Here is a 14121-nt window from a genome sequence, read left to right as displayed (position 1 = left end):
CGGGCCGCACGCATGCGCGGTGGCGGGGCGCGCGCTCGGGGCGGGGCCTGGCCCCTCCCTCCCGGTTTCCACGGCAGCGGCCCGCACCTGCGCGTCACGTGGCCCCGCGCGCCGGAGCAGCTGAGGGCGGGCCCCGCGCGCCCGGCGTCTTCCAGGGGGACGGGGTGCGGCTGGCGGCCCGCGGGGCGGCGGCGGCAGGTGGGCGAGCGCCGCGGGGTCGGCGAGGAGCCTCCGCGCCCGGGCTGTCTGGGCCTGTGCTGCTTCCTCGCTGCCGGCTTCCAAGCGCGCGACGGGGGCCGGCGAGGACCGGGGGGGAGCGGGACGCGGCGGGCCGGGCGGGGCCTGCGTGGGGGGGGTCGGGGGCCTGCGGGGCGGGGGGCCGGGGCGGGGCCTGGGAGGGACCGGGCCGGGCGGGGCCTGTGGGGGGGGTCGGGGGCCTGCGGGGCGGGGGGCCGGGGCGGGGCCTGGGAGGGACCGGGCCGGGTGGGGCCTGTGGGGGGGGTCGGGGGCCTGCGGGGCGGGGGGCCGGGGCGGGGCCTGGGAGGGACCGGGCCGGGCGGGGCCTGTGGGGGGGGGTCGGGGGCCTGCGGGGCGGGGGCCCGGGGCCGGGCGGGGGGCGAGGCGGACCCGGCGGGGCCTGCGGGGGGCCGGAACGGGGCGGGGGGCGGGGCCTGCGGGGCCGGGTCGGAGGCCGCCGTCCCGGGAAGGCGGGGCTCGGGTCGGCTCGGTCGTCCGCGGCCCGGGCGGCTCGGCCAGTCGGCTGCCCCTTTGGTCCCTACGTGTGGGGCGTCCTCGCGGGGCTTTATCTGGGGGAGACTTGGGGCACATTCCGGCCGGCCGTGCGTCGGGCGGGGCGCGCGTGGGTGCTGCGAGGTGCGGGGCCGGCCCGGGCGGAGCGTGGGCGACGGCTGGGCGCGGCGGCGCTGCGGGAAGCCCCGCACGGCCTCGTCGCGGTGCCGCGGTACAGCTGACCCCCCCCCCCCCCCAGGACGTTCCGCGGTTTCTATTTTTTGTTGTTGTTGTTGACGTTATTGGACTTTATGTTTGGGGGGAAAAAGAGGCTAACGATTTGGGATACAACAAATATGGGAAAAGGGATGCTCCATCTGTGTAGCGTTCTGCAGAGATGTAAGCTGTAACGAAGGGTTTGGATTTTATTTTTTAAATTTATTTATTTATTATTTATTTATTTATTTATGATAGTCACAGAGAGAGAGAGAGGCAGACACAGGAGGAGGGAGAAGCAGGCTCCATGCACCGGGAGCCCGACGTGGGACTCGATCCCGGGTCTCCAGGATCGCGCCCGGGGCCAAAGGCAGGCGCCAAACCGCTGCGCCACCCAGGGATCCCGGGTTTGGATTTTAATCTGAATTTGTAAATTTGTTCTCAAGTGCAGTTTGGCTACATTCATTTTTTTGCCACTCTGTCTCTTTGGTTTCCTTGATCCGTTAAGTTGCTTCTTCACCTCAATTTTTTTATATCATTTTATTCTTTTTTAAACAAGGTGGCAGACCACGGCAGAGCTTCTAGCACCGCCGCTGAAATTCTGAATGAAACCGTTTCTTAGACTTTCTGAGGGAACCACGCAGTCCACGCACCTTAGAGGCAGAGCCGAATGTGGCCCTGGCTCCGTCCTGTAGAAGGAACGGCTGAGCCAGTTGGTTGAGAGTGGGAAATCTTTTTGAGTTGAGATGAGCATATCTAGAATGAGGCATGTTTGAGAAGTGATTAGTTAAGAGAGAGGCTTCAGAGGTGAAATAAATACCCGATGTTTTGGATGTTCAGCGTCAAATCAGCTGGAAGTTACTTGCCAAGATTCTTTCTCAGGAATTAATGGAACGTGATTGGCGTGTCACTTGTGACTGATCGTAATTAGAGTTTATGGTCTTATCGGTGTTTTCGCTCCAAATTATTCTTATCTTGGGAGCAATAGTTTGTCCTCTAGGAATGTAGGAGCTTCACTGAGCAAATTCTTAAGTTGATTTTGACTCTTTCGTATGGATTGGAGTTGCATTTATTTGATTCTAAGGATGAAGTAACCTTTATTTAAAAATTGCAGGACATTTTGCCTCAAATAAAGAACATGGTGAAACTAATTCACACTTTGGCGGATCACGGAGATGATGTCAACTGCTGTGCGTTCTCCTCTTCCCTCTTGGCTACTTGCTCTTTGGACAAAACAATTCGCCTGTACTCCCTAAGTGACTTCATTGAGCTGCCCCACTCGCCGCTGAAGTTTCACACCTATGCTGTCCACTGCTGCTGTTTCTCCCCCTCGGGACACGTTCTGGCTTCCTGTTCAACAGATGGTACCACTGTCCTATGGAATACTCACAATGGAGAGACGTTGGCAGTGATGGAACAGCCCACTGGTAGCCCCGTGAGGGTTTGCCAGTTTTCCCCAGACTCCACTTGTTTGGTATCAGGGGCAGCTGATGGCACAGTTGTTTTATGGAACGCTCAGTCCTACAAGTTATATAGGTATGGATATTTACACCTTTTCTGTTCTTAATCCTATTAACAAGTCTGCAAAAAATAAAAATAGAAAGCAGAATACTTTGATGACATTAAGAAGCAGATAATTTTCAGACATCACAAGGAAAGACATTTGACCTGTCTTCTGAAAATTATAAAAACAGATGTTAAAAAAAAAAAACAAAACAGATGTTTAAAATGGTTCTTGCAGTAGATTTGCTTGGCTCTGAGAGTTTTAAATTTCCAGTCTTTCTCTTGTAAAATAAGGGTTAATCTTGTTATACTTCTATGGATTTTTACTTTAAGAGCGAGACAAAACAATCTTTTGAAAAAGATCCAGTAATTTTAGACTTTGTTTTTGTCACTCATGACTCAAGTGTTCTCAGTAATAGAGTAATGGTAAGTAAGTCTCACCTAAGAAACACAACTGTTTCCTGATGAAGATTCTTGCCGGGTGAATGATCAACCCCAGAAGAAAGACCCTTGTGATTAGTGTGGTATTGTGTTTTCATGTAAAAAGAACAAAAACCAGGGGCACCTGAGTAGCTCAGTGATTGAAAATCTGCCTTTGGCTCAGGCTATGATCCTGGGATCCTGGGATGGAGTCCCATGTTGGGCTCCCTGCATGAAGCTTGCTTCCCCCTCCGCCTAGGTCTCTGCCTCTCTGTGTCTCTCATGAATAAATAAATAAAATCTTAAAAAATAAACTAATTTAAAAAATCTGAAAAACTCCTTTTATTTTTATTTATTTTTTTTGAAAAACTCCTTTTAGATGAAAATACATCAATTGATTTTTATTGGTAATGTTCTCTTGGAACTTGCCAATATGAAAGTTATGTACTTTTATGTATATTGTAGTGAACTATATATCGCATAAAGTTTACCTTTTTTTTTTTTTTTTTAGCATTTATTTTTAATTTACTTATTCAGAGAGAGAGAGAGAGAGAGAGACTGAGAGGCAGAGACACAGGCAGAGGGAGAAGCGGGCTCCATGCAGGGAGCCCGACGCGGGACTTGATCCCGGGTCTCCAGGATCAGACCCCGGGCTGCAGGCGGCACTAAACCGCTGCGCCACCGAGGGTGCCCAAGTTTACCATTTTTAAGTTACAGTTTGGTGACCTTAAGTAACTAAGAGCCGTAAACTTTTAAACGTGACCAAGTAAAAAAGCCTAATATACTTTCTCCTGTCCCTGCATCATTCAGAGCACATGCCAGCTGGTAAACAACTGTGCTTATTAGATTTAGGTCTGTGGCTTGAAGGAGGCAGTGTGTTTTAAGTGGCATTATTGAACAGTTTAAAGAGCTCAGAAGGAATGAGATATCTTTCAAGTTTTTTTTATATGAATGAAATATATCTGTCAACTAAGAAATTTTCTTTTTCACTTACCAGGTGATGAATTCTATCTCTCTACCATTACTTCCCTAATGTATGCTGTAAAAAGTTGGCACTGCAGTAGATTTAAGCACTGGATGGGACACTGCAGTGATTGCTAGACTTTTACCTGTTTCTTTTTCCTAGTTGAGAGAATTAAAATTGTCAGCACATTGCTTCCTTATCTTCCCAAGATAATTTTAAAAACTTGTTCACAGCATATTCTTTTCATAAGAATTTATATTTATTTATGTTTAATATTTGAAGATTATGCTTCTAGGTAATTTTATTTATGTTTTTAAGATTTTATTATTTGACAGATATAGAGAGAACACAAGCAGGGGGAGTGGGAGAGGGAGGAGCAGGCTTCCAACTGAGCAGGGAGCCCAATGCAGGACTTAATCCCAGACCCAGGATCATGACCTGAGTCGAAGGGAGATGTTTAACCAACTGAGCTACCCTACCGACTCAACTTTTGGGTCATTTTATTTTATTTTTTAAAGATTTTATTTATTTATCCATGAGAGACACGGAGAGAGAGCGAGGCAGAGACACAGGCAGAGGGAGAAGCAGACTCCATGCAGGGAGCCCGATGCGGGACTCGATCCCATGACCCCCGGAATCATGACCTGGGTGTGAAGGCAGGGCCTAAACCGCTGAGCCACCCAGGCTTCCCTGGGTCATTTTAATACAGAAGTTGAAAGTGCTTTTGACCCCAATAACATGTTTTCCAGTAAAAATGGTTTTTAAAAAATGTGGGACCACAGTTGATATTTTGGTTGGCAGAGCTTTTTTGTTAAGTTTTACAGATTTTAATATGTTCATACAGAATTGCCATATGGAAAAACATGAAGATACCTGGACTTTGGTTTGGATTTGTATAGTTTAGGCTTGAATAGGTCACTTAAAATAATGTTTAAATCCTATTTTTGGAAAAGCATATCTAAGTTTATAGCATATAATATTTTATTTCTACTGACCTCCTTTCTAGTTCTCTGATAGCCATTTGTCCTGTTTTTACTATAGCAAGGTTCTGTTAAAAATTGTAATATAAGGTAAAATATACTCTGAAATGAAATGAAGCCCCTCCCCCCACCTTTTTGCTTTTATTTCAGATGTGGTAGTGTTAAAGATGGCTCATTGGTGGCCTGTGCGTTTTCTCCGAATGGAAATTTCTTTGTCACTGGTTCCTCGTGTGGAGATATAACAGTGTGGGATGATAAAATGAGGTGTCTACACAGTGAAAAAGCACATGATCTTGGGATTACCTGCTGTGATTTTTCTTCACAGCCAGTTTCTGGTTGGTTATTTTACTCTTTTAAGCACTAGTAGTCCCTATTTGTAATTTGTGTATGACTTTTAACTCTTTTATTCATTTTCTTCTTTAGTAAAATGAGAAGGCCTTTTAATTCATTTCTTTTAAGGAAGCATTCTTTTATCTTGATTAAAATGAAATCATGAAGAAATGTCACTAGGGAAAATCAGGCTCTTTAATATATGTTGGGGATGACTCAATTTTGTACAGTAGATCTGGATTCCTTGAATATGGTAATTTAGAGGACTTAACCCTGTTGAGTATGCTGTGGGTTTTAAAATACAGCATATGGCTCTCCAAAGACAAATGTGAAATTAAAAGAATTGGAAACAGAAGCTAAATTTTCAGTTTACTAATTTAATCTTCCAAAAGCTAAATTTATGAAATAAGATGTTTGACAAACACAATTAGCTTTTAGAAATAGAAATACAAACTCCTGAATATACACAGACTCATGGTTTTAAATAGATAACAGTGAATTGGGGAGCTTTCCTCTATTTCAGGATGTTAGGATGGAAGTTGCTTTTGCTTCTTCCATTGTTGCGCCACCAGTGCTGTCCTATTAGCAATGTAATGTGAACTGCGTTTGTAAATTTAAGACTTTTTAGTAGTAGGTGAAATTAATTCTAATGATATAGTTTACCCAATATACGTGTAAAATATTTCAATAATTGATAGTAACAATTAAGATATTTTACTATTTTTTTTTGGTACTAGGTGTTTGAAATCTGGTATGTATATTATGTCACATTTAAATTTGTTCTAGCCGCGTTTTAAGTGTCCAGTAGCCACGTGTGGCTAGTGCCTACCTTATTGGACAGCTCAGGTCCAGAAGGTGGGCAGAATGGTTTTGGCACTCCCCTATTTCATCCATCAGTGACTGATTAAGGTAAGGTATAAAATACCAAATCCAAAACACAAAAGTTCCTAAGTACTGGACACATTCTGTGTCCCTGCCTCCTCAAAGCTCACTTGGCCTCAGACATTCACTTGCCACTCTGGTCTCCTTTTGTTCCTTGAATGTTTCTAAGATTTTTCCAAGGGTTTTACATATGGATTCTTCACCTGGTTCACTCTTAGTTATCCTTTAGATTTCAAGTAAAAATCACTTCAGATGAGCCTCCCCTGTGCTTACCCATATAATTGTATCCTGGTGCGCATCAGTGCCAAAACTTCCTTTGAGGAAACTGCATCTGTGATGTTTAGGTGGAACTCATGTAAAATTGAGTTGATGATATCAATATTGGCATTAACCACAAATATTTAGGAACCTTATCTAGTGTGTATATAATTATACACTGAAATTATCTCAGCATTAAAAGCTAGTGGAATATTTGTGACACCAAATATACTGATTTCCTTCCCTGATTTAATTTTTTACCAAATAAAACAGATTTATGTAATTTTGGATTTATGTAATCCCAGCCTTTGCCTTGATTAAATCAATGGGGAGGGGGGAATCTCATTATTACTCCTTGTGAATTATAGACTAAGCTTTTAAGAAGTGGATAAAGAAAGTTAAGTTGAGAATAATTAAACATTTAATACTCATACCTTTTCTTCCTACTCTTTTACCATCAAGTGCTAGCTAGCCTCACAGACTCTAAAATTGGATTGGAGGATGCCCTGGGCTTACTGGCTCAATATTGGCCCATGGACCCTTGATTTAGGTCCTTAGTGGAAGGTAAATGAAAAGGTTTTTGGTTTTAGTAACATCAGTGGCCAGAGTTACAATCCTGTGATGTGCCTTGTTTAAAATGAATTCTTTGGGATCCCTGGGTGGCGCAGCGGTTTGGCGCCTGCCTTTGGCCCAGGGCGTGATCCTGGAGACCCGGGATCGAATCCCACGTCAGGCTCTCGGTGCATGGAGCCTGCTTCTCCCTCTGCCTGTGTCTCTGGCTCTGTCTCTCCTTCTATCTCTCAAGAATAAAAAAAAAAAAAAAAAATCTTAAAATGAATTCTTTAACCAGAATTTCATTCTGTGGTATAAGTTTAGTTAATATTACTTTTGTCTTTTTTTTTTTTTAAGATTTTATTTATTTATTCATGAGAGAGAGAGAGAGATGCAGAGACACAGGCAGAGGGAGAAACAGGCTCCGTGCAGGGAGCCCGATGTGGGACTCGATCCCGGGACTCCAGGATAACACCCCGGGCCGAAGGCAGGTGCTAAACCGCTGAGCCACCCAGGGATCCCCTTAATATTACTTTTGAATATGGTTTAAATGAATAGAATTAATAGATCTCAGTATAAAAAGTTGAACATTTTTTGGTTTAGATGTTTTACCAATTCTTGTGTATTTATTTTTAACACATTTACATTTTTAGATGGAGAGCAAGGTCTTCAGTTTTTTCGATTGGCATCATGTGGTCAGGATTGCCAGATCAAAATTTGGGTTGTTTCTTTTACCCATATCTTAGGTATGTATTCAACAGGTAGTTCTCTAAAATCATTTGTGATCCAGATAGAATTTCTGTTTTAATTAATCTTTTTACTTAAGGAACTCTGGATATCTGAAAATGATTATAGAAATCTGTATTAATAAATGTTAATCAGTAATTACATATATATACATGATTTAAAAATTGGATGCTTACCGCTGATGATGACCTCAACACCACATTCCTTCTGACCAGAGGCAACCACTTTGCACTTCATCTGTTTGCAACTCTTGGTGGTTCTCAGTTTGCATAAATATTGTTTTACCACCGTATTTTAAATTTATTCACTGCAGTGACTGTTTTTTTTTTTTTTTTTTGACAATGCCTGGGAGCTCTTTCCTACATGTATTGCACTGTTCCTTCAGGCATCCTTCAGGCAAGAAATTTTGATTCAGAAAATAGTATTCCTTTAGGTTTATTTCTTTAATAATTTCCTCCCATGTCCTCTTTTGTAATAATTCTCATGAACTGAGTGTTGGACCTCCTGATTTCTTTCCCTGTGTTGCCTCCCACCCACCTCCCACCACATTTATCTCTTTATCTTTTTTTCTACTGTATGAGAACACTTCTTAACTTTATCTTTTAACCTTTTGAATTTTTTATTCCATCATATTTTCAATTTCTGTAAGTTGATCTTCTCTATTTTTCTCAGTGTCCCACTTTTATTTGATGAATGTGAAAATTGTCTCAAAACTCAGGGTATCAGAGGCTTTTTTTATTTTGTTCCCTTCTGTTTCCTGATTATCTTTGTTTGCTTTTGAGTCTTTTTTTGTTTCCTCTGATCTTTCTCTTTCATAGGGTTACCTTCTTTGGAGATCCTTGTATCCATTTACATTTAGAATTAGGCAATAATAAGATGTTCAGAAGCTCTGTGCCTGTAGTGGTTTGTTGTTGCTGACTTCCCTGTAGGACGAGGAAGTGGCTTGTTGGCCCCTACCGAAGAGGGTTTAGGGCCTTAGAGAACTGCATAGGCGCTGCCAAGGAACTCCCCAGAAAGCCATTAGAAAGAAATGTTCTGCTTAGAGAGAAGCATCTGACTTTTGTGAAGCATGCTATGGGTGGGATGAGGGAGGGATTGGAGGTAAACACCAAGTGTTTCATAAACAGACTTTTTTGCTAACTTCTGTATTTTCAGGTTAATATCTGTGTTCCCCAACTATTGATAGTACTAGGTCTTTTTGAGGTATTCTAGGGAAGAATAACTTTCTTCTTGGCCGCAGGCCCTCCCTTTGCACTCTGGGCTGTTACTTCCCTGTAGCACCTCATCAGTTAATTTGCTTTCTGCCTTTTCAAAATTGGCTTTAGTTTCTGGATTGCTGATGCCTCTCTTTACGTTCTCTTCATTGTTGTGCTTTTATATATATATTTTTTGCTTTTATATTTTTATTAATTCTTTCACTATCATTTTAATGGGAATTCTGAAATTATATATGGTCAGTTGGCCATCTTCAGATGCCTAAACATATAATTTGTTACCTAATAAGCTTCAGTTAAATTACAAACCGCATTTTGTTTTTTATAATTGTTGTCAAAAATTAAACAAAGCTGGACACTAAAATGATAAGATTTTTTTTTTTTTAATTTTATTTATTTATGATAGGCACACAGTGAGAGAGAGAGAGAAGCAGAGACATAGGCAGAGGGAGAAGCAGGCTCCATGCACCGGGAGCCCGACGTGGGATTCGATCCCGGGTCTCCAGGATCGCGCCCTGGGGCCAAAGGCAGGCGCTAAACCGCTGCGCCACCCAGGGATCCCAAGGATAGATTTTTAACCAGTAATATACTATTGCAATAGAGAGAAGAGTCCAACATGAACCATACTCAACATCAGTTTATACAGAGGTGACTGGGCAATTTGAAGGGAGAATGAGGGAATAAGGAGAGAGGTATGTGGGACTTTGTAGAGTAAGGGAAGTGAAAACATACAAAGAACAGAAAGGATGGGGGCCATGTGAAGCTCATCTGGGTTTGCTAACTGGCACTTAGTAGGGAGATTAGGCTCCTGCCCTCCTACAGGTGGGAGACAGGGGTCCTATCTTCAGATGTTGGCTGGAACGAACAGAACAAAAGTTCTCTTGGCAGCCTTGTGTTTTCCCAGGCTGGTCCTTTAAGGGGCCCAGGGTCATCCTAGGCATGCAGCCGTGGGCTGTCAGAAACTATGTTAGTGTAAGTCTTTATAGGCCCCGGTCAGGGCCTTAGTTCAGAAGAGGGCTGAGAAGAGTCTGGCTAGAGTTTGATAAAAGAGAAAATCTTTGTCATTATACCAGTGTCTAGAGAAGGGCCCATTATCAGGAAATAAGAGTTTCTTTTTGTGGAAATTCAGTTAGTTTATTGCCTACTAGGTTATATTTAGTCATTCTTTTAGTATGTTCAGTGACAATACTGGTGAGGATCAGCATTCACTGGTCTGTCCTCTCTTTTTGCTCCTGCCAAAGTAAAATTCTTGTGAGAACCCATGAATATAGTCATATATGGGATGTTCTAAATATGTCTTTAATAATTTTTCAAAAGTAAAGCGTTCCATGCATTGTCTGGAAAATGTGTTTTTATACTGACTCTTTGAAAAACCTACTTAACAGTTTATAAACATGCAGCTAAAGCCTTTTTTATAAAGTGTTTCACATCACTCTCATCTGATTATTTTAATTGCTTATTTGTTAGGGAGAAATAGACAGACTTACAGATCTTATACTTGAGAGTATAACCTGTGATGATATTGCAAGTTTTATTGGTTTTCATTTGATTTACGACTTAACATTTTTGCTGTGTTTGATTGATTGTGCCAGTTCCTAATCTGTATATTCCGTAGTGCCTTCAGTGACCACATCTCCTCTCCGAGACAAAAAATACATGTTTTTTTTTTTTCTATTTGTTGAAACTTTTACCTGCTCTAATGCCCTTTTTGTTTAATTAAATGCTGTTATCTTAAGAGCCATTAACACTTCAAAAAAGTTTTTATTAGGTCTGAGAAAATGAATCCATTTTATTTATTTCCTTATCTCCTCAGATGAGCTTCTTAATAGTAATTTTTATAGTGATTCTTAGTTTGTGACTAAGATACATTGAATTCCATCAGTTTACCTTTAAAATAGTTCTTATAAAAAAAAATAGTTCTTATATTTTCAGTAATTACCAAAAGCATAAAATGGATTTTAGTGTTACCATACTTTGTAGGAGTATTATAAGATATAATTGGAATTATAAGATGTATAAATTATTATTGATTATTTTTTATTTATGGAAGAAAATATTGTCTTGATATCACATTTTAAAAATCGATCTTTGTTGAGGTATTTGGGCAATTTGATTCTTTTAAAGCATTTAGGTAATTGGTATATGAGTGTGTATATATCTGTGTGTATATAAAAATTTGCGTAATATATATATATAAATAATATTTTTAAAACTTTCTTTTTAAATAGGCTCCATGCCCATTGTGGAGCTTAAACTTATGACCCTGAGATTAAGAGTCACATGCTCCACTGACTGAGCCAGCCAGGCGCCCTAAAATATATTTTATATTTTAAAAAATGAGATGCCAAGGTTGTCTTAATGGCTTAAAATTTTAGATTAGTTTAAAATTTTATATTTTTATGTATTTTATAGAGTTTAAAATTTTTTATTTTAAAAGTACTTGATCATTATAATCCCTCATCTCTGCTGAGTGCACCATTTTTCTTTACCCATTACTGAATTTTTGAAACCACTTCATCACACTGCATTCCAATACCTGACTTGTGTGAAGATTTTTTTCATTTTTGTATTCTTTAGTCACTTAAAGATTATTAAAATAAATGAGTGAAATAGTTTTGACTTAAAAATAAATTCTAAGCACAGTCAGCTTGCTAATTTTTCTTGCCTTGTTATTTGCAGGTTTTGAATTAAAATATAAAAGTACACTGAGTGGGCACTGTGCTCCTGTTCTGGCTTGTGCTTTTTCTCATAATGGGCAGATGCTAGTCTCGGGGTAAGCTATTTAGTTTAATTTCCTTAAACCATTTTGATATGAAATAGAACAGATATACAGAAAAGTACATAAAACATAAGAGAATAGTTTGATAAATTGATGCAAACCTATGTAACCACTACTCAGGTCAAGAAATACAGTATCACTGGTTCTGCTCCACAGGGCTTCACCTTCCAGATGCCCCTTTAGGGCGACAACACTTCTGGTCATATACTGTATCGCTTTTTTCTTTTTAACTGATTTAAAACAAATCATACAATGTGTATTATTTTGTGTCTGGCTGCCCTTAGTCAACATGATGTTTGTGGCATTCATTCATATTAATGCATGTAACCATGGCTTATTGATTTTCATTGCTATGCAATATTCCATTGAGTGTGTATACTATTAATCATTTTAATGTTGATGAATATATGGATTATTTTCGGCTTATTGATTTTCATTGCTATGCAATATTCCATTGAGTCTGTATACTATTAATCATTTTAATGTTGATGAATATATGGATTATTTTCATTTTGGGAGCATTACAATAATTTTGTAAATCCATCTGTGTTTTCTGGTGTACATGTTCATGCATCTTTGTAGGAAAAATACATAGGAATAGAATTTATGAGCCACAGAATAATTGTATTTTCAACTTTGGCAGGTAACATCAGATTGTTTTCCAAGTAGCCAAACATCCCTAGAGCTGTGTTATTTCACATCCTAGCTTATACTTGATACTGATATTTTTGGTCTTTTTAATTATAGCCCTTCTTATGGATGTAAAGTGTTACCTTACTGCTTTTTAAATTTGCGTTTCCCTAAAACAGTGAGATTAGAATCTTTTCAGAAGTTTTTGGCCACAGGTATTTCTCCTTTAATGAAGTACCTGTTCATGTCTCTTGCTCATTTTCCTTCTGGATTATCTTTTTCTTATTGATCTATTGTTGAGATTATATATATTGTGTCTATATTTCAATATATGAGCCACTTATTGGTTATATGTGTTGTAAATATCTTTTCCCTTCTGTGGATTTGTCTTTTCACAGCTTAATTTTAATATGGTATTTTTTTTTTTAATTCTATTTATTCATTCATGAGAGACATGGAGAGAGAAAGAAGCAGAGACACAGGCAGAGTGAAAAGCAGGCAGAGAGAGAAGCAGGCTCCATGCAGGGAGCCCATTGTTTCCAGGTCTCCAGGATCACACCCTGGGCTGAAGGCGGCGCTAAACCGCTGAGCCATCCCAGCTGCCCTTCACAGCTTAATTTTAGTGTAATCAGTTTCTTTATGTTCTGAGTCATGAGAATATTTTCTCATGTTATCTTCTAAAACCTTCATTGTTTTTTCTTTCTCAAATTTGATTTGTGTGTATCATGTACAGGAGTCCAATTTTATTTCTTTCCATGTGGATATCCAGTTGTCCCAGTAATATACATGAAAAGATCATTTTTTTCTCCATGTTCTATCTTATCAGAAATCACTGACTATATATGTGTGGATCTGTTTCTCAGCCTATTTCATTCTATTTTTCTCTTTATCCTTGCTCTAAAACCATTCTCTTTCTAAGCTATTCCTGGATTTTGATACTTCCATATAAATTTTGGAGTTAGCTTGTCAGATTGCTTCCAGCTATCCCCTGTACATACATAGACCCATTGGATTTTGATCGGGGTTATATTGAGTCTGATAATTTGGGGGATAATTGGCACATTTATGATGTTGAGTCTTTTAATCCAGGAATATGGCATATTTCTCATTTATTTTTGTTTTGATTTCTCTCAATAATTGTCTTCTCTGTAGAAGTCCTCCTCCTCTTTTATTAGATTTATTTCTAGGAACTTAATTTTTTTGTTGCTATTATAAAAGTCATGGGTAACATAGAGAAGTATATACAGAAAGACAAAATTAAGATCTGTAAGAATTTATGCATTTTTATGTACGAAATCATATCACATGATAATCATTTTTGTTTCTTCCTTTCTAATCATTGTACCTTTAACATCATCCTGTGCCTTATTGAACTAGCTGTCAGTACAAAGGTAATGGAATTAGGGATAACAGCCAACCTCTGATTCCTTTTTGCAAAGGAAAGCTTTCATTATTAAGTGTGATCACTGTAGGTTTGGAGAGATAAACTTTTTTTAGCTCTTCTGTTCCTTCTAGTTTGTAAGAGGTTTTGTTTTTTTATTATGAAGAAGTGCTATGATTTTACCTGATTCTTTTGAAATAATCATATGATTTTTCTCTTTTATTCTATTAGGGTGATAAATTATATTGATTTCTCAAATGTTAAACCAACCTTGCTTTGTTGGAATAAACATAATTTGGTCAAGACTTAACTATTTTTGTGTATATCACTATAGAGAAGCCTGATTCTAACTAACTTGTATTTTTTTCACTGGCTACTTACAGAACTTTCTCTTTGTGATTTTTTTATACTTACTTTGTATTGAGATTTGGATTTCTTTTTATTTAGTTTGCTTTGGGATCCACTGAGCTTGTTAAATATGTGGAATGATAATTCACCAGTTAAGGGGAAATTCTTATTCATTATCTCTTCCAATG

General features: G+C 39.8%; 1 protein-coding gene across 7 annotated transcripts in view; it reads left to right on the top strand.

Annotated features, from left to right (window-relative positions):
- Positions 1-42: 42 nt before the first annotated feature.
- The window catches only part of WDSUB1 (WD repeat, sterile alpha motif and U-box domain containing 1), a 49689-nt gene continuing 35610 nt past the window's right edge, over positions 43-14121 (top strand). For 2 of the 7 annotated variants that reach the window (XM_041721678.1, XM_041721679.1), the window contains exons 1-5: positions 43-198; positions 2060-2481; positions 4963-5147; positions 7488-7580; positions 11475-11568. In XM_041721678.1, coding sequence (XP_041577612.1) covers positions 2084-2481; positions 4963-5147; positions 7488-7580; positions 11475-11568 — 770 coding nt within the window. In that variant the 5' untranslated portion in view covers positions 43-198; positions 2060-2083. Of the gene's footprint in view, positions 199-637; positions 962-1318; positions 1353-2059; positions 2482-4962; positions 5148-7487; positions 7581-11474; positions 11569-14121 lie in introns of those variants that run through there. The other 5 variants (XM_041721681.1, XM_041721680.1, XM_041721682.1 and 2 more) reach the window with 5 other exon arrangements.

This window comes from Vulpes lagopus, chromosome 11 (assembly GCF_018345385.1).
Source record: "Vulpes lagopus strain Blue_001 chromosome 11, ASM1834538v1, whole genome shotgun sequence".
Classification (NCBI taxonomy): Eukaryota; Metazoa; Chordata; class Mammalia; order Carnivora; family Canidae; genus Vulpes; species Vulpes lagopus.
This window is presented reverse-complemented; position numbering and strand designations above follow the sequence as displayed.